Source organism: Genypterus blacodes, unplaced genomic scaffold (genome assembly GCF_046128005.1).
Source record: "Genypterus blacodes isolate CSIRO-AG114 ecotype Tasmania unplaced genomic scaffold, CSIRO-AGI_Gbla_v1 ptg000438l_1, whole genome shotgun sequence".
Taxonomy (NCBI): domain Eukaryota; kingdom Metazoa; phylum Chordata; class Actinopteri; order Ophidiiformes; family Ophidiidae; genus Genypterus; species Genypterus blacodes.
In genome coordinates this window covers 5,676,894-5,702,500 of record NW_027467208.1, presented here as the reverse complement: position 1 = coordinate 5,702,500, position 25,607 = coordinate 5,676,894, and the positions used below count along the sequence as shown (strand labels likewise).

General features: G+C 46.4%; 2 protein-coding genes across 2 annotated transcripts in view; one reads left to right on the top strand and one right to left on the bottom strand.

Annotated features, from left to right (window-relative positions):
- chrna11 (cholinergic receptor, nicotinic, alpha 11) overlaps positions 1–7,954 on the top strand; it is an 8,626-nt gene extending 672 nt beyond the window's left edge. The window contains exons 2-10 of the mRNA XM_076139514.1: positions 1,074–1,213; positions 1,380–1,424; positions 1,528–1,637; positions 1,778–1,857; positions 3,806–3,973; positions 4,055–4,249; positions 5,101–5,187; positions 5,946–6,055; positions 7,223–7,954. Coding sequence (XP_075995629.1) covers positions 1,074–1,213; positions 1,380–1,424; positions 1,528–1,637; positions 1,778–1,857; positions 3,806–3,973; positions 4,055–4,249; positions 5,101–5,187; positions 5,946–6,055; positions 7,223–7,954 — 1,667 coding nt within the window. The remainder of the gene's footprint in view (positions 1–1,073; positions 1,214–1,379; positions 1,425–1,527; positions 1,638–1,777; positions 1,858–3,805; positions 3,974–4,054; positions 4,250–5,100; positions 5,188–5,945; positions 6,056–7,222) is intronic.
- A 6,240-nt stretch (positions 7,955–14,194) lies between these two features.
- On the bottom strand, positions 14,195–25,397 carry snx27a (sorting nexin 27a). Its single transcript, XM_076139244.1, has 13 exons — positions 24,967–25,397; positions 22,858–23,083; positions 22,460–22,652; positions 21,730–21,794; positions 21,246–21,350; positions 20,974–21,052; positions 20,673–20,836; positions 20,319–20,408; positions 19,629–19,778; positions 19,390–19,518; positions 19,065–19,124; positions 18,849–18,897; positions 14,195–18,273 (listed from the first exon to the last, which is right to left on the bottom strand). Exons 1-13 carry the CDS (start codon positions 25,275–25,277, stop codon positions 18,203–18,205), a joined length of 1,692 nt encoding a protein of 563 aa, XP_075995359.1. The 5' UTR covers positions 25,278–25,397; the 3' UTR covers positions 14,195–18,202.
- Between the last annotated feature and the right edge of the window lie 210 nt (positions 25,398–25,607).

The following is a 25,607-nucleotide window of genomic DNA, read 5'->3' as shown; positions in this document are numbered from 1 at the left end:
GAAAGATTACAAACTAGGCAGCAGACAGACAGAAACCAAATATAGGAAACTAACAAATATGGAAGGTTTTCAGGGTAAATATACGATTATTTGCCCTTTGACCCAGATTATTCCTGACACTGGCTAATGAGAGTTCTCAAACTGTTGTACGTGTACTCGGTAATGGTACGTCAGATGAATTATTGTGGGACAGGATCGTTTTTAAAGTTGAATTGTTGAATGTTGAATTGAGCAGCTAATTATACATTCATCAAAGCTAATTAAGCACTGATAAGCTTTTTAAAATCATCTTTTTTTCTTCTGTTTGTGTTTTCCTGCTGTTTCTTAATGATCTCCGTCATTATCTGTACATTAATGTGAGAGATACCACTCAGACAGAGCAGCTTGACCTCTGCTCCATGAACCAGGTTTGCTCTTTCCAAATGTCATCTTCCTCCTCCTCCTCCTCTTCCTCCCTCCCTCCCTCTCTGTCAGACGGATCCACAGATAGGGAAGCTGAATTTGTGATCTTATCTTCCTTTGACGGCGCTCCCGTTCCCACCTTTACCCCCTTTTTTCTTCACTCCTCTGTGAGGTTTCCGTGATTTCATTCTCCACGGTCTCATTTCCCCTCACGCCAAAGTAATCACAGGCTTTATCCGTCATTACGGGAGGTAGACGTGGCGTTTACGGTGTGCAGTGGTTTTATTAGGGGTTTGTGGCGCAGCTGAAGCTATAACACATCGATACATGATAGCACAGTGACTTAAAGACCTGAAAATCAAAACATGGAGCAAAAACAATCCTGGACTGTTTGAAAATGCAAAAATATTGGAGAACAAACAAAGGAGAAGAGTGAATCATAAAACTGTTAATTGGGGCTAAAACTTTATCCAGATTATAATTGGAATTCCCTTATGAAGTGCCTAGTTTTCATTAGTTGAACAGATTAAGCTGATTTTTATAATTTACTTTCTGAGGTCCAATTAAATCGGATGGAGCCAGAATGTGAAATTCATCGAAACGGTTCAAATAGAATCAAAAGAGTTGAAAAGCTGAATTTGGCTTCTCTTTTTGTTTTGGTGCTTCTGCAGTGTCGCTGCAGGGTCCACACCAGAGGAACCTGCTGAAGAACCTGCTCAAGGACTACAACCGCATGGAGAGGCCTGTGGGCAACGACTCGCACTCGCTCACCGTGGCGTTTTCACTCAGTTTGATACAGATCATGGACGTGGTACGTGGTTTCCTGTTTGGATTGTTGGAGCTGAATCCTTTTTGTTCTGCAGAGTAAATGAGGATTTGTAACCTGGTTCTAAATATTTCCTTAAGAAGACCTTCATTTGTGTCTGTTTTGTGTGTAACGGTTCATATAAGGACTAATTCCTCGTCATGTTTTGTAGGACGAGAAGAACCAGGTGCTCACCACCAACATGTGGCTGCGGATGGTAAGAACCTCTCAATCTGGTGTCTCAAGCTGTGTGGTGTGTCCTCCAGAGGGCACAGAGGCTCAAGTCTGACAATCTCTTTCTGTCTGTGTGTGTGTTTAAGAGTTGGTTCGACCACTATCTCCAGTGGAACCAGAGTGAACATCCGGGGGTGAAAAACCTTCGCTTCACCACGGACCAGGTGTGGACGCCGGACGTGCTGCTCTACAACAGGTAACAAACACATTTGGAACAACCACATGCGTGTGGACGACTCCAAGGCACGCACCCACACACGTGCACACACACACACACACACACACTTTCACATGTGGTGTCCTAAGTTCCAGCGTTCTCCTTCTGTCCTTCCTTAGTGCAGATGATGACTTTGACTCCACCTTTAAGACAAATGTTCTGGTGAACTCCAGCGGTTACGCCGAGTATCTGCCTCCAGGTCAGTCTCTCTCTCTCCCTCCCTCTCTCTCTCTCCTTATCATTCATCTGTCTGTCTTCAGCCTTCCTCAGCTCTCCACCATTTCGCTCTGCAATCCGTGCATGTCTCTCCTGTTTGTTCTCGCTCGGCATTAATATTTCATCGCTGGTTAGTCGCAGTTAGAGCTTCCCAAAGGTCTGAGCAGCACCTATAAATACCAGATATTCCCTCAATCCCTTCTCCTGTCTTAGCGCAGTCAGAGGATCTGTGCCAGGTCATGCTTTTCGTCATATTTGTACGGTTACTTCAGGCAGGGCTGAGCTGGAGTCCCTCATGCAAAGGGAGGGGGGCTGGACTGAAACGGTTTCGTGAAGCGTTAAGTCGAGGGAAAACACACCGTCAGCCCATGTTTATTAATAAGTTGCTGCTGAATGTAAATACAGCTAATGATTATAACTGGATCACAGCCAATTAAGAAGGGAGCAGGCGAGTATGGCGGCCTGGTTTGGTTAATTAAGGCTTTGCCACAATGAATGAACGAAGGAGAGAGGGAAGAAAGCAGCACAGGAGATATTTGAGTGTGTTGTTCCCCCCGTACATGCCTCACTGCAGTAACGGACGGACGGGGGGCATCTATTGTCAGAACAACAAGGCGATGGGGCCTTTGGGCGCCCGGCGCAAGTAGCAAGAGCTTGACGATGACAAAGGCAGACGATGTCCCCAGATGTCTGCTGCCACATACCGTCAGCCACCACATCAGCCTCTTCTATCTTCAGATGTGTGTGTGTGTGTGTGTGTGTGTGTAATCTCACCTCCAGGCCTTCTGACGCCGCAACTTCGCCGGTTTCTTATTTTGTTTAACTTTGTTCAAGGCTGCAGATAAATCCAGGTATGCTGTTTGTGAGCTCCTGGATTCCTGTGAGATGTGAGTTAATATTAGAAAGAGGAAGTCAGTAGCAGTAGAACTTGCAGGAGCGTGTATAGTATATTTATATGCGCGCCACAGTGCTCCTAAATCAATGTGATTTAAGGTTTAGTGTCGTAGGAGCTCTTAATGTTGGTAATTATAAAGAGATCGTCCGCACCGAGTAAATGAAGGCACTTAGAGGAGCCTGGATGTATTTTAGAGAGTCGTCCTTTCATGCGCCTGATTCAGTGGAAATAAGTCATTCTGCTTTTTTTCAATTATCCTTTCAAAGTGTTGCATGCATAATGATGCCAAAGCAAATTTAACAGCTGCTTCTTAATATGGAATCAATTTTTCCAGCCAAGCATTTCTGACTAAACAACGTCGGACCTGCTGAGCCACTTCAAAGTTGCTTCTCCGAATTCTTTCATTTACTGTAAAAGCTGATTTGCATGTGGGCAGAGTGGATATTTTCCCCTCTGCGCTCGCCTGATACACTCATTCCTTTCATTTCAGCAATTATTCTAAAGCTGATGGATTCTCGGAGGCAAGGTCAGCCAGCTTCTTAGTATTTCTTTGCGGGTGGATATGAGTCTGCGTCTGCATTAATTTTGCATAAACAACGGTGCTAATCTGATTAGGGCACTGTACACAGATTCGTTTTTCAGTGTCACCGCTTGTGTTTTCCTCCTTTACTGCTGAGGCGGAGGTGTGTGAGAGCGTGAGTGTGTGTATGTGTGTGTGTGTGTGTGTGTGTGTGTGTTTGCAGGCAGAGCACAAACAGCGGCTGCTTGCAGAATGTCACAACAGCACTGCTACCAACGTTCCGGCGCATGCTTGTGTGATGTGGTTTGTTTTCTAATCCAGTCTGCAAACTCAGAACTCAGGACTTCAAAATGGCTCCGCAATCCTGAGGGCACAGTGGATTTAAAATCAGGGAATTACTCACTTTGCTGAGTTTTTGGCCCAGCAAAAAAAAGTGAAAAATGCTCTTCAGAGACAAAAAAAAAAGCAGGAGTCGACGCCATTTTGACTTTCTGTCTTTGACTTGTTTTCTCTCAGGAATCTTCATGAGTACGTGCAACGTGGATGTCCGCTGGTTTCCCTTTGACATCCAGCAGTGCGAGTTGAAGTTCGGTTCTTGGACGTACGACGGCTGGCTGCTGGACCTCCAGATGAATGACGCTGACATTTCCGGATACATGGCCAACGGAGAGTGGGACCTTATAGGTGAATACGTTGTCGAACATACGTAACCAATCCATCTCTTGAGCCATCTACCTACTCGCTGTGTGTTTCCGTCCAACACAGGAGTTCCTGGCACTCGAAACGAGGCCTTCTACGATTGTTGTAAGGAGCCGTACCCTGATGTGACGTTTGTCGTGACGATACGGCGGCGAACGCTTTACTACGCCCTGAACCTTCTCATCCCCTGTGTGCTGCTGTCCTCCATGACTCTGCTCATCTTTGTTCTGCCTGCTGACTCCGGGGAGAAGATCTCTCTGGGTGAGTGGGCCAGGATGAAAATAGATGATGGGATGTTCGAAACCAAGTCTGAAGATGCAGGTCCGCGCAGGATGACAGAAAATGAGACCTAACAACCTCTCTGGTAGTGTAGTTCAAATGTAACAGCCAGTATTTCAACTTGGAGTATTTGCATCTGCTAGCTCGCTGTCTGAAACAGAGCAGACAAGGTTACCCTCTGAGAATTAAGGTTAAAAAGAAAACTAGAGAGGAAAGCGGAGAGGATGTGAAGCAGGGAGAGGAGGGGGGGGAGGAGGAGGAGGAGGAGGAGGAGGAGGATTACAGCGGGATGATGGAGTGATGAGGAAAGGCGAGAGGAGGGACGGAGATGCAGACAGAGACGGATAGATGAATCAGAAAAGGGATGAACGAGGGCCGCAGCTGCAAATAAATGGGGATGTTTTCGCCAAACCAATCACAGATGGATGACGTTTCCCTCACCGGCTTGAACGACACAGAGAGGAGCCAGTGTGAGGCGAAGCGGTGACACCGACGTCACACACAAGCACACACACACACACACACACACACACACACACACAAAAAGCCAACACACAGCATTTCACTATAGGGTGGGGGAGAAAAAGCAAAAACCGCACACACTCGGCCAATTAACCTATTGATGTAATTAAGGCTGGTGAATTGATTAGGTGGGAGAGAGCTTACAGCGCTGCATTCCAGGGACGTCACTCCGCCTGATGGAGGGGACACGCAGGGCTACAGGACCAAGAGAACAAAATGTGTGTGTTCCCCTCTGACAAAGGATGCGACGTTGAAAAAAAAGCAATGAATCTCTCTGTCTCTCTCTCTCTCTGTCCTTCCATCCTCTGCAGGTATCACTGTGTTGCTGTCTCTTACTGTGTTCATGTTGCTGGTTGCGGAGATCATGCCGGCCACATCTGACTCTGTCCCACTGATAGGTATGTATGTATGTGTGTGTGTGTGTGTGTGTGTTTATGTCTCATACCGGTTTAAATTCGAGTTTTTAACAGGGCCCTTGATGCTTTATCAAAAAACTAACAGCACAACAACTCTTTAAAGGTTTTACTCTTATTATCTCCACGTCTCCTTCCATATTTTTATTTTGTTGAATAAAAAAACGACTGCGGCCATAAATATGTGCTCTTTATGTTTATGTAGTATTCCCCTGTGGCGTCGTAGGAATATCGTTCGGTCGAGCTCCCGCAAATTTTCAATTTTTTTTAACCATCTGCTCACTCTTAAAATTTAATTGGCTTAATTGATCGGGGGCCCGCTGCAGGAAATGATCTCTAGTGAGCAGCCAGACACAGATGCTACGCCATCTTTTGCCTAAAGACACAAATCCCGCCCAAGAAAAACCAGAGAATAAATGCAGCATCATGATAATCAGAGAGCTGATTTCAGCATAAACTGTTAAAATATATACCGCGCAGTTTTAGTCTGATTAGTGGCTTCATGTATACTGCAATTCATGGCAGTAACTCTCCGGCTGCAGTGTCAACAGCAGCTTCCAGACTGCTTTTGAAGGGTGCTATTTACTGCATCTACCCTTCATTTGTTTGGTCCTCCAGTTTGAATCTGCCACAGCTGCTGTGGTTGTCAAGTGGCCACAGATGTTTTACTTTGCGTAAAATCAATGAATGATAAACTCTGACACGGCTCTGTCCCCTCCTCCTCCTCCTCTTCCTCCTCCCAGGTCAGTACTTTGCCAGTATAATGATCATCGTTGGGATGTCCGTCATTGCCACAGTGGTGGTTCTGCAGTATCATCACCATGACCCAAATGGAGGAAACATGCCCAAATGGGTGAGGTCATGCTGTTTGTCATCTTGCTGTCACGTCCCCTCCAGCTCGCTCACTTATCCTCTCTCAGACTGAATCTATCATCATCATCTATCTCAGCATGAGTGTCGTTCGTCCCTCCCTCTGCTTGTTTTGGATTACATTCTGTGTGTTTTATTGCTGCCCGAGCTTCTCCTCTGTGTTTGTTGTCTGACTCCTTCCTTGGTAGTGACTCATCGGCCCCAAGTGCCAGTCTGTCTGAGCGGGCTCATCAAATGCCTCTGCACAGTCTTCAGCAGGAGAGTGTTTCAAAGTGCTCCCTTTCTGTGGGCGGAATCCATTTCATTTACTTTACCTTCCTATTCTTTCCTCGCCTTCAGCAAAGAAATGCTGTTTAAAAAAAAAAATCCATCGATTTTTTTTCCCATAGCGAGCAAGCAAGATAAAAGCCTTTTCAACCTTTTCAACTATTATATAATATCAACTTAAATATCAACAATATGAAAAGAAAATCGTTTTTTAGTTGGCAATCAGCAACAGCATAAGTATTGATTTATGTTTTGACTGTGCTGTAAATATTGATGTGCTGTTGATAAATGACCTGCTCAGACATTCCAATGGCCAATTAACTTAGTTAATTGATGTGATTCAGACAAGGGCATCGAACCAGCACAGTTTATAATTGCACCTCAGACAAAAACAACAACATCTACAGCATCAGGAACTTTTGCCTGACCAGTGAACACACTCTGTGCAGCCTAATTGAGCAGTCATTTGGACATGAGCTGCTCATTAGAACCCCAGTCTGGATGCTGTTGAGCCGATATGAACTTTCTTGGGGGCGTGTATGCGCTCAGCGAAGGGAAGGGAAGAGCTTCTTACACTAATCTGCTCTTTAGCGTAAACTGTAATTTACTGAATTCACAGCTCCATATGAATCAGTAATGTGACACTTCATCTTGTTAATTCCACAGTCTGAATGCTAACCCTAACCCTAACAGCATTAAGAAGTTCCATCGCTGGTGGGAATCACATGAAAACACAAATCCTCTTTGCCTCAGGGACAATAACTGAGTGTCTCCGCTGTGGAACTCAGACACAAGCACACTTACATTTTCAAACAAACTGGTGTTTTCAAGCAGCCACACTCATGACCTCGTATCTCTAATTTTCTCTCTTTGTGTCTACCAGGTGCAGCTAGTCTTGCTGCAGTGGGTCGCGTGGTTCTTGCGCATGAAGCGTCCAGGAGAAAACGACGACCCCGAGCGGCCCCCGTGTGCTCCCCACCTGCGGCGCTGTTCCTCAGGGTCGCACAGCGGAAGCATCCCTAACCCTCTGGACCCCTCCCTCCATCCGTTGCACCCGCAGAACCTGGCTCCTCTCCAAACGGGGCCACTGCACGCGGGTCACCCCCACCTCCACGTGCAATCCAGCACCAACAACAACGGGAACCTTCTCTATATGGGCTTTCAAACCTTGGACGACCCGCATCTGCTCCCAGAGTCCATCCAGAGGAATAACATTTCAGCAGGGCCTCCTCGAGTGGCAGGAAGTCCGCCGCCACACCTGCCATCTCAGTTCTGCAGTTCCCCACCTCCTCCCAACTCGAATGACACCGTCGGCTGCCCCAGCACCGTCTCCAGCGGTGGGGGATTCGGAGGTGGAGCAGGAGGGATTGGAGGATGCTCTACAGGGATTGGAGACCCCCAGCTACAGGCGATCCTGGAGGAGGTGCGTTATATGGCGGATCGTTTCCGGGAGCAGGACGAAACGGAGTGTATGGCTGACCAGTGGAAATTTGCGGGTGCCGTGATCGACCGTCTGTGTCTGGTGGCGTTCAGTGTTTTCAACATCATATGCACCATCTCCATCCTCATGTCTGCTCCCAACTTTGTGGAGGCTATGTCCAAGGACTTTGTTTAAAAAAAAGGAAAGCGTGAAGGAAGGGAAAAGGGGAAATTAGGATGACGGATGTAGTGGGCATGGATCCAAGGAAACACCATTTTCTGAGGACTATTGGCTGAATGATTTGTGATTGTGTTGGAATTGAAAATGGTAAATAATACAAATGGTTTTCTTTGCAATACATCGAGTTTTGTAATGGAAAATGGATGAGAAAGGGGATACGGGAGGGAGGTTAAAAAGAGATTAGGACGAGCCGGCCGCTTTATCAGATTCTTGGCAAGGTGAAATGGATTGTAGCTAATTTAAAGACTTTCCCAAAATTGAATGGAAATATGGCAGAGGGAGAAAGAAACATGAGAAGATTTCAGTGCGATGTGACCTAAGATAAGGTCACATCGCAAAGAGAGAGACAGGGATAGGCAGACGTACTGAACCACATAAATAAGACAGACATGCTGCTGTTTTATTTACAGGGGGAGGGAGGATTGTGCTTCACGCCCACGTACTGAGAAAACACTGCATCATTTAAAGTGATGTGGCGAAGAGAAGGAGGAGAGAAGGGGACAAGACTTTAACAAGGATAGACAGCAAGCATCAGTGGTGAGGGAGGACACTTAATCCCTCCTGACAGTCGGAGTCAGCTGGAGTAACCGTCTTTTGGATAAACTCGCGCTGTACAAGGACGACGAAACCACGAGAACCCTGCAGCAGAGAGGAAGGGAAGACCTCATCTCGTATTCCATCACATCCGTCTAATGACCGCCAGATTAAAAGAGCCCAAACTAGCTTTAAGACTAACAAGCTGTTAAAAGACGGAACTCATCTCCTCGAGCAGACCACTTAAAATTTCCAAGGCCTTATCTCTTTGAGAGGATTACAAATCAGTAACGATCAGCAGAGATCAAAAGCCCCTGAGCAGCGAGCACAGTGTGCAGCCTATTGCGGCCCCGAGACTCAATTACGGCCGCTAGCTGCGAGCCGTAGCCTAACTGAAGGTGGCAGGTCCTTATAGACTGACAGATCTCACTGGACATCATATTAAAGATTAAATAGCAGAGACAGGAGGCCGGCTCCTTAACAGAGGGATCAAAGTCCCAAAATGAACATATGATCAATCTCCATCACATCCCTTCTGGGGTTTACAGCAGTGGGAGCTTGATTAGTCACACCTGTGGGGTAAACAAGCCGTATCCTCATGAGATCACAGCTGATAGAGAGGTTATAGTTTAATAGTGACGTCCAAACTGCAATGATGTATAATAAACAATCGCAAATGAGCAAAATAAGTGATAGATCCCCTGTGAGACTTCAGCCAGAGCCACGCTAACTCCTGGGCAACTCTCTTATGTTTCTGCATTTAGTTTGGTTGTAACGGTAACACAGGTTCCACACACGCAGAGAGCGGGGAACGTCCGGTGTCCTCGACTTTTGCCAACACGCCCAGTCTGTCCTCCACACGTCCATTCGTTCAAGTTAGCGAGCAAACTAGCACCGATGCCAGCTAGCAATAGCACAACAGCCAGCTAAAGCTAGCTATTTCCACTGATTTTGTCTGAAAATAAATAGGCTAGTGTGCTGTATCACACGTTGGCTATTTCACACCAGGTAGCCTTTTTTTATATTCATTCTGTGTATTGTATATACAGTGTGAAGTGACAAACACATCCGGGAGCCTTTTTGTTGTCCATGTCTTTCCCTCTTTGCATGGCTAACAACAGCTGCTTCCCCCAAATGACTAATATCAACATTCCTTAAGCATTAAATCTTATTTTTCAGCTGATGACCACATGTTATTATTACTACATTAACATGCTGCTGTGGCGATGACTTGAGTGAGTCGCTAGCTAGTCGAGTCCAACTAGCTGTACTCTCTCAAACAATAACAAAATTGGTGCAAATACAGGGAATTGTGAGATATCTAAAAATGTGTTAATAATGGTTTTCCTTCTTCTACTCTAGTTTGCCAATGTTAGAATAATTTTAAACTTTTTCTGTTGCTTTTTGGCTATTTCATCATCATGTTAAAATATTCCCAGGCCTGGAAAAAAACATTTTAGAATTCCATGACTTTTCTGGGATTTTCATGTTTGTAGAAATTGTGGTGGTCACAAAAATATATCAATTAGTAAATGTTAAAGCTAAAATCAGTGAGTAGAAATGTCTGTATGTTGGCCAGCTGCCCAGTGACCCGTTTACTGATGTTTAACTTGCTGTCTGTTCATTTCAAATACAACAACATACAGCTAAGCATGGATTTCCGCTTTCACCCTCGCCAAATAAGCACAAAGTATTAAAACCACAGCTCTGGAGAAATGTCTTTGCCTAGTTTTGAGCGGAAAAGCTGCTTGATCGCTCAGATATCCATAATTTGAGCTGCACAGCCAGTCGATATCAAAGTATATGCAGAGACGTGAATGTTTGGTAACACTATTGGTGAGAAAAAAGCAAAAACACAGAGTTTATGAGGGTTTCCCCTCCACTGCTTCCCTGATCTGATCTGTCTTAGTGTAGTTTCTCATTCCAAACTGGCAATGGAGAGAGAACTTTGGGAAGACTCTGACCCCTCCGTCTCCTCTGTCTTCCTCTCTAAAGTCCAATCTCCCGGCAGGTGGACAGAAAACCTCTTGCCAGGAGGCCTACAGAAAGAAATTCTTCTTACAGCACACACACACACAGAAGCATACCCCCCCCTCCCCCCTAACACACACACACACACACACACACACACACATCTGTACAAAGCATCCTTAAAATAAATAAATAAATCTCTTTTTTTGTAAAGCTTCTCTTGTCTGCTCCATATCTCTCTGCATTGACAGCGGCTGGGTCGGCACCTTAAAAAAAGAGGAGAGAAATGACAGAGCGCCGGGATGAGAGAGGATGGGGGGGGGGGGTAGAAACTGCTGACGAGCAGCGCGGCGAGCTGGACTGGGCCTTAATTGATCACTCGCTCAGAAAGGAGGGAGCAAGGCGGGGGGACGGAGGAGGAAGAGGGGGAGGGTTAATGGAGGAAGGAGGGGGAGGGGGGGGCATGGCGAGTAATTCATGGGATTTATGAGGGACAGAGGCAGGAGAGATGGGTGCTCAGATAAGCATAACTCTAAGTCTCAGACATCACACCAAAGGCCAGTGCTCTCCATCACACCACAATAGAAAATATATACGATGGAAATAAACTGAATTTAGAGGCATATTTCATACAATTATGTCCATAGTGTGTATATTCCAGCGTTCCGGTGTTTGGACTGTGTGTGCGTGTGTGTGTGTGTGTGTGTGTGTGTGTGTGATGGGGAGATGGGGTCTGGTGGGTGTGTGGCCCCTCACTGTGTCACTCAGTCAGTGTGTCAGACTGAGTAAACGGTCTAGGTTGTATTTATAGTACTGTTATAGTACAAGACTCCCTCCTCCTCCCTTCCTCCCTCTCTCTCTCTCTGGGGTCAGGAAATGTGCTGAATTAGCAATCTAGCGACCTCAGATTTACTGTGTTCACATGGACGGAATAAAAGAAGTGGGGGAAACCTACGCGTGGGGAAGATATGACTTTGATTTATGTCTGCATAAAACCAATCAGTGGTTATTGTTGTTGTTGTCGTATTCTCGCGTGAAATCTCAATTTAGATAATAAGAAAAGGCACAGGCATAAGGTAAACCTAAGAGCGTCTTTGAGGTTTCAGATGTTTTATTAACTGCAGGCACAGGGAGTCTCTACACAGATATACAACTTGTGGAGTAGATTTAAAAAAAAAAAAGACCCGGTATATAAATGAAGCACAACTTATGACTTGCAACCTGTTACAACACATATTTAGAAGCGTCCCACATGTATTCATGCACACCTGTGCCTCTCTGGGCCTCAGTGTGCTGCGTGCTGCATGCTTACAGCCCCAACATCTTGCGGCTGAGGCAGATCAATGCCTTTTAATTACCAGGGGGCCCAAAGCGCTGGTCGATACAGCTGACGAGAAGCAGAGAGAGACAGGGAGGTCGAGAGACAGAGGGAAAGAGAGAGAGAGAGAGGGAGAGGGAGAGGGAGAGAGAGAGATGCTCCAGACTGTGATTGATGTCCACTCCTCCCTGCTATTCTACCTACAGATGTGCCGTTAGACTTGATTAATCCTGCTGAGCCACATTCATTCACTTTACTGACCGCCATTTAACCGAACAAGGCTGCTGTGGTCACAAGGTTAAGAAGAGACGGAGTGTCCAATCCTGAGTGACACAGTTTCATAACCATTAAGTCAGGGGTGGCTGCTCGCTCCATAACTCCCTTATGGGAGTCTGGACTGATTCAGTGAGTATAACATGCCAGGACGTGATACACAACTGCAATTTCTGGAGCATATTTGTTTGTCCTGCATCAAGGGAACGTTTGATTTGATACCATCGAGATCAGAGAGAGTTCAAACGCGTCACCCAATAACAACACAAACACACACACAAGAATGTGAAGGAATGAATCCACAAAAAAGGTTAGAACCCATTTGCCTCTGTAAACTGGGAACGATGTGAGGGACATAGGAATATTTTCACTGAATCCTTGACACCAGTGGCCTTCAAGTGGCCATCACACATCCCCTCTCCACTCTGACTGCTGGGTACTTGACTTCTCTGACATTACCAATTGTACCAAAAGTACTGTATACACGTCAAGCTCTTCAAACAGCTGTATTCTGTATGTGCATCCAGATATATTCTCAGATAAAGAAAAGGAGTGTGTTATGACTGGAATTTGTTGTAAACTTGGTCTCTATGGAAAACTTCCAGTTTCCTGTAGGTACGTTGGTCAGACAAGGGGCACGGAATGTTAGTCTTTGGCCTCACCGTGATGATTCACATAAATGGGGGTAACAGCAAACACTTTCACTTCTCGCTTTGAATGTTTTCATGGCGTAGCTCAGGGGTGTAAGCACACACACAGTGAAAACGCACTGATGTAAAGGAATAAAAAGAGAGCTTGAGAAAAATGATGTGGGCACAACTGAGCTTCTATCCATTTTGTCGAATTAAACATTTTGATCAGATCAGATGGTCTCATCTCATAAAAATCCCTGACCTTTGAAGAGAGGGGAAATTCTGTCAGGGTTTTATCAGTTTTATCTACGTAATGGACATGGAAGAAAAATGGAAACTGAGCGGAGGTGGTGAAGTGGTGGTGAACCTGCAGTCAGCATATAGTGACCACGTGAGACGGCTCTAATGAGATGAGAATTTTCACCTCGGCAGTGCCAGTACACACAGCGCTTTATGGGCTTGGTTCCACGGGGTGCATTAAGAAGCGTTGTACTTTTGGTCGGAAATCCTGCCAAAAAACCCACAGAAAGAACTCACCCCTGTTGAGCAGTGAGCAACGTTAAGATCTTTATAGCATGTGACTATCAAAATGTCTTTCTGACAGAGATAATGTGCCCGTGGAGCTTTTTATGAGCGATATCTGCTGCCATGGGACCCGCCACGTATTGCTCTCAGCCCTTCTCTGCAGGCCTGAGGGAGATTTGTGCAGGAAATGTGAATATTTTAAGAGTCTGGAAAGTAAAGGATGAGCACTGCAGCATGGATGGAGAGGAATAAGTGAGATCATACCTGATAATCTACCTTGATGTGTCTTAACGTCTATGTTGTCATAATTCATTCTTTCCTAACAATTAAGGGACAATAACGCTCGGTATTCCTCTGAGACCAAGACGAGGAGAGAGGAATACCGCAGTGATACTGGAAGACAGCAAGTCCTGCCAACGAACTGTCACATCTGTCCCTCGTCTCTATCCACTCGCCTTCACTTCCCATTCATCACATTGTTCCCGGTAGTTTGAGTGTTGAGAACAGCTCACTTCACGTTCTACCCCCTTATGTCATCCGCTTCCTTCAGTGACTCATTATGTAGCGAAGCGTTTCTCCACACGTGCTCAAATTATGGGACGTAACTCTCCAAGAGGCACTCGGACTAATTAAATACAGAGTAAACACACGAATGGCACTCAAGAGAAACAGCAATTAAACCATTTTATTCACCGTTTTACCTTTTTGAGTGGTTCTCCTTCAAGAAATGAAAAGATGCTGGGTTAAGATTACTGTTGCTGTGTCTTTAAAGTAGGACAGTACTGACAATGGCTAGAAACAGGATCCATACATTGATCAAACACTCAGGTGGGCTTGACAATAAGCCCCCTCAGGAGGCTGATTGAGAGCTCTGCCAACATCTAGACAAAGAGACTAAGGTTCCTTTTATGTCTTGACAACATTAAATAAACACAGACTGGCAATATTCCCCAATATATAGCTTTATTTAAAATATTGTTACAATTTATTACTCTACACAACATTTTCAAACCTTTTTTTCATCCATTTTCCTATATTGGTTAGTAAACCTTTGTGTGTCAGATATAAAACTGGGCTAGTTCTGCATCAGTCATTGATCGAAGTCTTTAGACATTGAATAAACGCTTTCTTTTCCTAAACAGTTGTGTCTCAATGTGTGTCGTTTGCCGACCTCCATATGCACAAAAGCCTTAAGAGTTCACACTAGAATTTCCTCCAATCTTCATCACATTCGCTGAAATAAATAAAACGTTTTAATCGGAGAAACAAGTGCATTTAGTCCAAAAGGATATATTCTTTTTTTTTTAAACAATTATTTACAAAGTTACGCTGAAGACAGACAAACAAGGCTTAAGGGGGATTTTCTTTTTAATCAATGTGGCTGTCTGTTTACCATGGGAAAGCCTTGTGTTTCAAAGCAAAGAATGGAAAATAATTACACATCTATACAAAGGCGAACACTTTTCAAACAGCGCCCTCCGTGCTGGTTGTGCAATCGAGCAGCTGACCGACGTCGTGTCTATATAAAAGCAACGCCGCCGACACTGGCGCGGTGACGGAAACCAACTCGGGGTCTAGGATCTGTCATTATTATTATTTTTTGGGAAATGCTGTAGAAACTTCCAGCTATAATGCGAAAAAAAAAAATCTCACGGTCAGGTGCCATTGCAGCGCCTGGCACACACAGATAAATAACGTTGCCATGGAAATCCGTGTCGATTCGGGCACGTGAGACTTAGGTAGGGAGTAGGGGGGGAGAAAAAGATGCATCACCATGGCAACAGCACCATTTCACTGAGCGTTTTTGGTGGCGGTTGAGCTAAAAACTTTCTGAAACTCACATTCTGTCCACACCAACAACCAATGTCTACATTCTGCTGTAGATGTGTTTATGTGTTCTGACCCTGTGTGAAATTCCTATTTTTCCTTAAAGTATCATTAACTTCCATGCCCTGGCCACCCGGGCACACACACACACACACACACACACACACACACACACACACACACACACAGGTCGACGGAAGCATAACACATACCAGAAACATGAGTCAACCATATAAGACGCCCATCTCTCTGCTTTCACTAAAACGCTATGACATCTATCTGACCCATGGCCGGAGCAGAGCGGCTCTGCCTGCCTGTGACCAAGACGCGGCGCAAGACGGCACCCGGCACAGACGAGACGTACAAGAAACACAAACGAAATGTTTAAAAAAAGCAGCTTTCTAATGCCTATTCACAGCAGCACAAGCCAAAGACACAAAGAACAAACATCAAACAGTAAAAACGCTGCTTTGAATACGTTATTAGGGAAGAGTGAGTCAGTCGGCTGAGACAGAGACGCTACTGTGCGTGTTGAGCCAACGTGGTGCTGCCACGGCAACCGCATCCCCGTGTGATGACAGGGAGCGAAACGAAGAGAGCAAGCAGGAGCAGAGGGATGACAATTACACGCACGCACACAGACACACACACAACCTCTGACTCTCTCCCTTACATCTCCAACACGTCACGGTTGAGCACCTCTGGTTCTTTTGTCATCCATCTCCAAATTGGCTATAACTTAGGCTGTCAGAACGAGCGTCCAACCAGCCATTCTCCCCCCACAGCACATTCCATCTGACGAGCTTGTGACCCACACAATGTGCTACCACACCAAGGTACATAAGCTATAGGCCATCCTGTAACTAAGGCCTGTCCACACGGGCAACCAGCGGATGACAAATACCTCCGGTGGCATTTTTCCCCCAAAATGCAGACTTAATGAAGCAGGGATGAAGGGATGGAGGGATGTGCGTCTGTGTGCTATGCTGGAAAGGGGAAGTGAGCGAGGCTGTGAATATTATCGAGGCGTTTGGAAATGCCGCTAATTTGTCTCCATCTGTCTGCCGTCTCCGCTGTCACACTGACACAGAGCCTCGTCTCCATTCGCCGGCTCGCACAGCGACAGCTCGACAGACGCATCCAATCAGTGCCTGAAGGCTCACCAGCAAAGTCAATGATAAACACAGAGGACACACACACACACACACACACACACACACACACACACACACACACATATATACGGCGCACATGCACACTCCATGGAGCTTGAGTGTTATTACAGCCAACTGAAGATAGAGCTCTGACTAAATTTACACAGGAAATCAACCTTTAAAATGAAGTGAAACCTGAGCTAAACTGTTAAACAGCATTTTAACTCTAATGACGCATGAACCTGTGCTTTAAGTTAGTGTCAATCAGGATTTTGGTCTTTGCCAAAAGGAAAAATCACACAGTAATCCCTTCGCCGATATAAACTACTAGCCCTTAGCGGGTTTAAATAAAAGTATCTTTTAATTAGCGGAAATCAATACTTACAAACACAAACACGTTCCAAATGTGAACTGATCAAACTGTTAAAAGTCAACATCTAAAGCAAGAGAGGAAGAGAAAAAAATAAAACTGACAGCTGTGTATGAAAACAATAAAATCCTTCTCAAAGTGTAAATCATAAACATGTGTGCATATACACACACACACACACACACAGACACAGACACACACAACTAATACTGTATCCATTAAAGTCTCAGTGATGAGTCGTCATGTATGCTGAACAGCTGCAGTTCCAGTCACACTTGCTTTCCAAACACACTCGTGCGCACACTCATTCACCGACGCGGTTGATGGACAGACTGGAGCGATACGTTGGGTGTGTGAGCTGCAGAGCCCCCAGGGGTCACCCTCCACCAAGCCCTGACAGAATCGCTCTGCATGCTCAATACTAACAAGTAAAACCCTAACTGACGCTCTGCTGCCCTCTGCTGCCCGCTCACTAAACTGCAGGCGAAACACATTGACTCTCCCGTCACATCCTGTCCTCGCACCCGCAGGCTGCCAGACAAAAACATCAATACCTCTGACTAAATGTTGTTCTAGAGATCATCCGCGCGTCTAATAGAGTGGAGGGAATAATCTGGGGAATTACATTTCCTCCGAGCTCCGCACAAATACACACAGAGTAAATACAAGCGTGGGCGAGAGGACTAATGTCTATACTGATGTTGGCGTAGACTGGAGCGGTTTGTGTTAGACCGGGGGGGGGGGGGGGGGGAACAAAGTTGACTTGCCTGAACGTATTTCAGTTAGTGTCTCATTATGTTAGATGAAAAAACAAAACAATTATAGCTCTTATATTAATCTTTACATTAACAGATGTGAGAATGTTAAACATATACATTAAGTCCCCAGTCCTCTCCGTCTCATTACATTATTGTTACCTATGTTTTCCTCACATAGACAGAATATAAATCCTTTGTGTTCATGTCCAGCATCAGTCTGAAGCCTGATTTTGCTTTCCTTCTATATCAGTGCCTGTCAAAGAAGTGAAAGCTCCTCCTCCTCCTCCTCTTCTTCTCTTTTTCATCTCCAGCAATCGGAGTTCAGTTTCGCCACAATCAAAGGGCTGGGGCTGAACACGCTGTGCTGCAGAACCCACCGGCACGCTCCCCGTCCCTGATGGCGGCTCCCTCGGCGGGGGACGTTTTCGTCAAGGTGCTCCTCCCGTTGTGCAAATGGTGCTGCAGCACTGTGGTAAACTCTGACCGTCCGCACGCTGTACACCTGTGTTACCTCTCAGCCGGGGGGGGGGCCAGAGTTCACCGGCGTTCCACCCCCCCGCGTCACAGGGCCGATGATGAAGAAAACAATAGACACTCTATGAACATCTAGTAAATGACATGAAGGTTTGCTTTTGCTCGTTTTCCTTCATTGCTTTTCTCGGTGTGTGTGCGGCGTCCCTGGGTTCGCTAAGTGTGACTCCAATTTCCGGGGCACGGCTCGCCTCTGGTTGTCACTGGGTTTCTGTGTTTGTCAGTAGGCGCTCTCTCTCTCTCTCTCTCTGGGGTGGCTGTGATGATGTGAGTGGACCGATTCTAGTTCAGATGAGGACCCCCGGCGGTTTTAGGAGGTGGCAATCTCCCCCCCTAGGTGGCGCCATGCCTTCTGCTGCGTCTCCAGAGGAGGCAGAAACTCTGCAACACAGAGAGACGGTTCAGGGAAACGGGGCTGGGTGAGGTGTTGGATTTACACGGCGGCTTCTCTCAGGTCAGCAGGACCAGAACATGCACAGCTACTTGAGTTTTAGGGGAAACTAAACAGAATGTAGGTTTGACTTTGCCCTTTCCCCCCTGCACTGTCTTCTCTTATGGTGAGGTTGTATTGTTCTGTTCTCATGTTTTCTCACAAGACTAGCTTTCAACTCTCTGTGTGTGACTCTGACCTCGATGCAGTCACACATCTATACATACGTGTTCTAATTGCCCGCTCTTCACCCATACCACACAGCTTTAGCGTGTCCTGCTGTGAGAGGTGCATTGTAATGCTCTGTAATGTGTCCTGTGTGCAATGACTCATAAGAATTAAATGGAAAATGCCATAGCACAATACAACCTTTGTATTAGAGCGATACTATTTGAGAGTCATTGATTGTGTTACTTATAAACTAGTGAAAGCTTTATTTGCCAAATCCTGGCAGGGCTGGAGGAAGTCGTTCTGTTTCTCTGCTCTTAGCTAAGAGACAGGAATACTCACGCTGCTGGTTGCTTACCGTTGTTACTGCAGTTTTTGTTGTCTTTGTCAGATGTCTCTTCCTCCACCTGATGGAAGACGAGTTAAAAGGTGTTTTTAGAAGAAAGCTTGTAATCAACACATATCACCAAGTGACGGCATCGGCACATACACCCAGTAATCTAACTTTAGAGTTTCCAGCTTGGTATGCAGTCATGTGCTTCTAAGAATGGAAGAGGAAAGGAGTGGTCTGTACCTGCTTCCTCCACTTCAGCTCACAAAAGACTCGCTCAAAGCACTCGTGCATGTAGTTGAACTGGGGAGAAAGAGAGGAGAGAGAAGTTCAGTTTCCCTTCAGGGCAAAAACAAACGGTGATTCACCTGCTGTCTTTGTTAGCGCTTTACTCCTGCTTTCCTTGGATAACCTGTGAGAGCCGGGCGGTGACTAATCCTCCGCTGTGCATCGCTCAGAGGCAGATGATTCACAGCCAAACAGCCACGGAAGGTATAAATACAGAAACATGGCAGACGTGACGCAGAACACACGGGGGGGAGGTCAGGGCGGGCGTGCGAGCACTCACGTATGGGGTGAAGATCTTGACCCAGCGCGGTTTCTTCTCTCCCCTGGTGTACTCGAAGCAGAAGGCCATGCCCTCCTCGTCCGTGTCCCAGCGCTGCATCTCCGCCCACTCGAAGGCGATCACCTGGTTCTGAGCGGGGGAAAAGGGGAAAAGGTCCGACAGCGCAACGTCATCGAGTGCCTCTTCACCTTCAGCGTTAACAGGCTCAAAGCAAGGAGCAGAAACACACACACACACACCTCGAGCGTGCCGTCCTCGGTGCACGCGTGCAGCTTGAAGTTGTGGATGCTGATGGCTGTGATGACGTGGCCCTTCCTCCTGGAGTCGCAGGAGCAGTGGGGGAACACCACTTCGTTGTAACCCTCGCATGACCGCAACAGGCTGAGATACTGAAGGACACAGAGAAACACGCGCCAGGGAATAGCTTTACAAACGCTCCCAAACTAGATCAGCGTGAGCCATGAATATGAAGAGGAAATTAGATCATCGGGGTCACTCGAGCAAACACATTCCTCCTCTAACTCAGGCCCAGCACTGTGATTTAAGGTTAAACGTTAGGCTTGTTTGTGATACAATAACGCTGCTTTGAGACGTTTCTTCATTTGGTTTCGACTGACAGCACTGAGTGTAGAAGAGGAGCAAAGCTTGAATTTACAAAGGCGCCACTGTTCAGTGAGGAGAGTGTGCTGGATGATAGCAGTCACACTTTAGAGAAAACAAACAAAACCAACGCAGTAAAGTCCAGATTAACTCAGACTCTGAACTGAATTTGTCACTTTGTTAATAACCGACACAGAAAATAGAAGTCGTCTTTCTGAATCTTCCTGTTGTGGTAGTGTGCTGGTGATGGAGACGGTACTAGTCTCCAGGCTACAGGCGCGCTCCTCTCTCCTCCCCTCCGCTAACAAAGACTGGACTGTGGGACTGACCGTGGCCATCTTGCGCTGCTCTGCCAATTTCTGCAGCTGGTAGGATTTGTCCTCCGTTTTTATGAATCCCTTCTTCACATCATCCAAGGCCTACACAGACAGAAAGGGGGGGGGGGGGGAAATGAAACACCATTTCATACACAGATGTGATCCACCAAATGATTACTTGGGACGAACTGTGCTGATTTTGGACCACTGGCAAATAATGAGCAAAGAGGTGAGGCTCTGTGTTTAGGACAGGAACCCAATTCTCCTACAGAAACTGATTACGTATCCAAAACATTAACAAATGAGACAAAAGACCCAATTCTTTATGCTGCGCTACGGCAAGTCAGGTTCAATCTCTGCCGTTACCTGGTGAAAGCAGTAGTGCAAAGCCAAGGGGTTGTCTCGGAGCAACTCTTCCTCTTGGAAGCTGAACAGCCACTTGCGGAGTGCCAAGCACGTTCCGGGCACCGCCGATGTGTAGTTCTGCACATAGAGCTTGTGGGGGAACTCGTTAGGTGCCAGTTTCCGAACTGTAACAAAAGGGAAAGGCGAAGGGGAGAAGGGCGAGGGGATGGGGGAGGGGCGGAGGGCAGAAGGAGAGTCTGTTTAGATAACGGTGGTCTGATAGCGGTCATATGAGGGTTATAACTACAAATTCAGCTCTTACCAAAGGAATGGTTGATGACTTCAAAGAGGGCGAAGTAGCTGGCCATAATACTGTCCATTCCCACTTTCAACACTAATGCCTACAAAGGGAGAAACAGAGAACTTGAGAAGCATCATAAAGAGTTTTGGTCCCGTGAGATTGTTCCTGTTTGTCTCTGCAGGAGGATCACGTGACGCTCAGAGTGGACATTGACACAGAAGCCTGATTCAATGTCCAATGAGGAAGTGTTCGGCGTGTTATTGCATGCTAGGTGCGGTGAAGTGTGGCCTCACCTGGTAAACCTGGTCTGTGGTGCCGTTCTTGCGGACTCTGACAGAGATGGTGGTCTTGTCTGGCAGGGCTATCCGCAGCTCTACATCGGTCACGCCGTTGTAATTCTGCGCGGGAGAGCAAAATACAGTTACAGTTACAGTTGGATGTGTGTGTAGACATGCAATAATTGAATATCTCCATTAATAGTAGTATCTAAACTCCAAATGGCTGCACCCTAAAGCCCCTTTGTCTTTATTTACAGGGGCAATCTATTTCACTTTACGATGCATCTGCTACCTTTGCTTCCAGGGTGCAAAGTTCCTCTGAATTATCATGTGTGCAAAGTCTTAATCCTCTCAAATGTTTTCCTTCAGGTGCTTGATTAAGTCTGCGATGCCTTTTGCAGTCCAGATTCAAGTCTGCAGCCGTGACTGTAACCGTAATGTTGGAGGAGGGTAATGGAAGAGCTACATCTTCTCAAATCACAGAGTGGGACGTGCTTACCTCATCCGACTCGGAGAGGAACTCCTGCATGATGTCACTTTCCCCAATCACCCGCACGGAGCACACTGGAGGCGAATGCAGAGAGGGAAAGGATGGAGAGAAGAGAGACGGTTGACGTAAGTCCCATAAACAAAAGCACCGTTTCTGTTCTGATTGATTTCTCATGTTGTTTTCATGCCATTCATGTCTGCAGGTATTCTCAGAGGCATTGTACACTCTTGACAGGTAGTTATTGATCTCACCCCCGCCCCCAACCATGCCTCAACATAATCATGATAGATTCCAACCCTGAAATCCTTAAACTGAGGTACATTTACTCCGGCACACAATGTACAAATGACTTCCCGGCTGGTGCTTGGCCTCGTCTCTATATGAAATAAACGATTTCTGGCCTTATAAATCTTATTACTTCTCCATTTGTTATATAGGGCCGTAATGGACTGTGATGGCTCCCAATTGTCTGCGATCATTGAATTTTAGTCATTGAAGGCCGCCACAGAATCCATCATCAAAATTAATGACTCCATACTCATTCATACCATGACAAATAGCTATCCATTATGGTTGTGTCCTCATGGAAACATACTCTGCATTGGGATGAGCATTCCTTCCTTCTCTTCATCCCTGTATGCTGCTTCACATTAACAATCTTACGTTAACCTCAACCAGGTATAGAAACCAGGTATAGGTCCATCTGTCCTCGACCAACCAACACACAAAACCAGCCTACCTCTCTCTAGGTATTCCTCCAAGCCTCTTCGACGTGCGTCCAGCTGTTGTTCGGAGAGAGAGAAGGGCCACTTTCCCGGCAGCTTCGGGAAGTTGAAATTGGAATACTCCCTCTTGAGGTTCTGGTGCAGGATGGCAAACTCCCGGTAGCGCTTAGAGCAAAGCTGTCTGCCTGACATGTACACGTTATAGACCTACGGCCAACGACAACAACGACACAATACGTGATATTACACATATGCCAAGATGGAGCAGCATAGGAGCAGAATGAAATGAATTATACTTTTATCCTGGAAAATATCAACAAGCTTTGGGATTTGGGAGGGTTTGGGATTTGTGATATTTTTGAGCATGGACACTTAAAGGTGCTTTGAGGAAGAAAAACACAGAGTCACTCACCACAAACCTCTCCGAGTGCTGCTCTACGTGTTTGTACGTGGGGACGGAGATGGGCACGGCCTGCTTGTCGCTGTAGTCGTAATTGGGTTGGACTTCCTCCCCTCCTTCTAATCCGTCGGCCTCCTGGGGTGGAACAGACAGCACGGCCAGAGCCAGCTCCTTCTCCCCGGCACGGATCAGGTCCACCACCTGCTTATGGGTGGCACCCTCCACGCTCACCCCGTTGCTGGAGTTAAAGTGAGCAAAAGTGCAAGGGGAAGGGACGAGGGGCGGGAGAGAGAGAGAGAGAGACGGAAATCAGCTCAACTGTTCATTTGGTCTGAACCCTGAAGCATGACTATTCTATTCTAGAGAGATGGGTCAATTGGAAACTCTGTAAAAACATAAACAACATCTGATTAATAAGGCTGAATTATATCTTAGTCATAAAATGTGGCGCGTGCTAACTGCACGGGTTATAATCCAACCATAAAGTGAGTTTTGCTTGTGCTGAATAACCAGGTCAGCTCTAACGTCTCTGTCTTTTGGTGCTTGTGAACTGCGTCCCTCCGTGGCTTTGCTGAGGACAGATGGCACCAGCATCAGGTGTCTCTGTTAATCTTCCTTTGGGAACCAGCAGGACAGGAGGCAGAGGAGGGGCCCTGTATGCCATGTGTCCATTACTATTCATTCATATTGGTAGCAGTGTAAAACCCTGAATCTAAGCAAGAATGCCAAATATTAATATTAATAATATTACAGCCAATATCAAGCCATCGGGGTGAAGATGCCAAATGTAGCACATGTCTATGATCCAGCACGAGCCCACAGCCATGTTTGAAAAGCAGGCAGCCCTTTGAATTAAATATGACTTCACGAGAAAGACAGCCAGCTTTGGATTCTGACTGGCAATCAACAAGGAATCAAAGGTTATTACGTTTTGTAATAGAACCTTTGATTCAAACAATGCCACCTTACTGGATGAATCCCTCTAGGTTTCTTCTTTTAAATTGGCAGTTTAGCGAAACTACAGAGCTTAAGTAAGAGTCACATGGAGACTCCTGGTGCTGTCATATGACCAAAGACATTTGCGCAATAAAAAGCACAGGTTGGGTAAAAAAAACCTATTGATGCCTCAGCAAGTGCAATGTTCCAGCAGAGACTGGGGTTCCTGGTTTTCAGTTTCTCTTCTCATTTTTTATATCTATATATAGTTCAGCCTATGGTCGCAGGTTTTTGGAGCCCAAGCAAAGCTCCATCCAGCTGAACATCAAACTAGTAAATACCAGAATGATACATTATTCTTACAGTATTTAGTATTAAGTTTCATGTGTGCTTTCCTACATTTGCTCCTGCCAGGATCAAACATGAAAACGTGCATTTGGCAATTTCTTCTCTAGCTGTATGCAATTATGTGTTATATGTTTAGCTATGTTAAGTGTAGGATGCCAGGGTGACATCTTTACAAACTAATTCTAACATGATAGGAGTTAACAGTTAACTAAGCCCTCCTATACCGAGCAGATGTCTCCAATGTAGAGCCATAAATGCAAAATCCAGACAAAAGCATCAACTAGACCTCAAGGTACCCATGTAAACAGCGCGCGCGCACACACGCACACTCTCACACACACACACACACACACACACACACACACACACACACAGACAAACACACACACGCACAAGAACACACACATGCCCATTGTGCGTGTGACAATGCGTGTCTTGTCATGTTTTGCCATTTAAATTGAATCCTCACACATCCTCATCATCCCAGAGCAGCCTAATGCGCAAACAGCTCGAGCCAAACAAGACGTTAGCTACCTGGCTAGCTAGACAGCTAAAGCTAATCAGCATGCACAGGCTGTTGCCCAACTTATGTAAGCTGATTATTTTAGCAAGTTAACCCGCTAACAGTAACGTTAGCTCGGTTAAACCTGTAGCTACATCACTACCTAACCCCGACCTGTTGAGAAATTAACTACTTTATTTACTATGAAGTCCGCTACTTTTGTTGTCATAACAGACAGGTGGCGTACACAGGTAGCTAATGTTGACACACACGTTTGTTACGCTTTTTATCAAGCTAAACTAAGTAGCCAACCGGTGATGAGAGCGGTGACTTACACCTCCAGGATCCGGTCCCCCTTCGCTATGCCGGCTCGGTCCGCTGCCCCTCCGGGTAGAACAGCGCTGACATGCTGAAGAGGAGCGTACAGTTCTCCGTTGATGCTCCGAAGCTGTCCTCCTTCGCTAACTTGACCGCGAACGTTGAACCCGTAGCCTGACTCCGACTTTACAATCCTCACCATCCGCGGACCTGACATCAAAGTGGCCGCGTTGTGGCCCGCGGTACCGGCCGCCGAACCGACGAGCGGGCCGTTACGGGGTGCCGAAGTAGGAGCTGGCCGAGTTTCATCGTCTCCTACATCCGCCATCTTCTCCACAGGCCCTACCCCCTCTCGGTCCGTGTCTTCTGGCGAATCCAAAACAACACACAGCGGCGCACTCTCGCTCTCCCTGTATCGCTTCCACAGACCGACCGACTCTGTGCGGGGTTGAACCCGCCCCTCGCGTCACGAGACACGGCCACACAACGTGACCAGCCGGAGGCGTCGCGAGAACACGGGTTTTTTGCTGGCGGTCACAAACATAGGGTACGCGGGCCTCGATGGTTCCTCCAGATTCGAGGGGCAGAGCACAGAGGACATGTCCCACATGTCCCACATGTCCCACATCAGGGAGGAAAACTCCACCAGAAATAGTTT

Excerpts from the sequence above, each read along its gene's own strand:
- snx27a (XM_076139244.1), bottom strand. The coding sequence starts at position 25,277 with ATGGCGGATGTAGGAGACGATGAAACTCGGCCAGCTCCTACTTCGGCA. Across the intron at positions 21,053-21,245 it reads CCACAGACCAGGTTTACCAG|GCATTAGTGTTGAAAGTGGG; the intron begins GTGAGGCCACAC and ends CTCCCTTTGTAG. Across the intron at positions 18,898-19,064 it reads AGCTGAAGTGGAGGAAGCAG|GTGGAGGAAGAGACATCTGA; the intron begins GTACAGACCACT and ends GTCTTCCATCAG.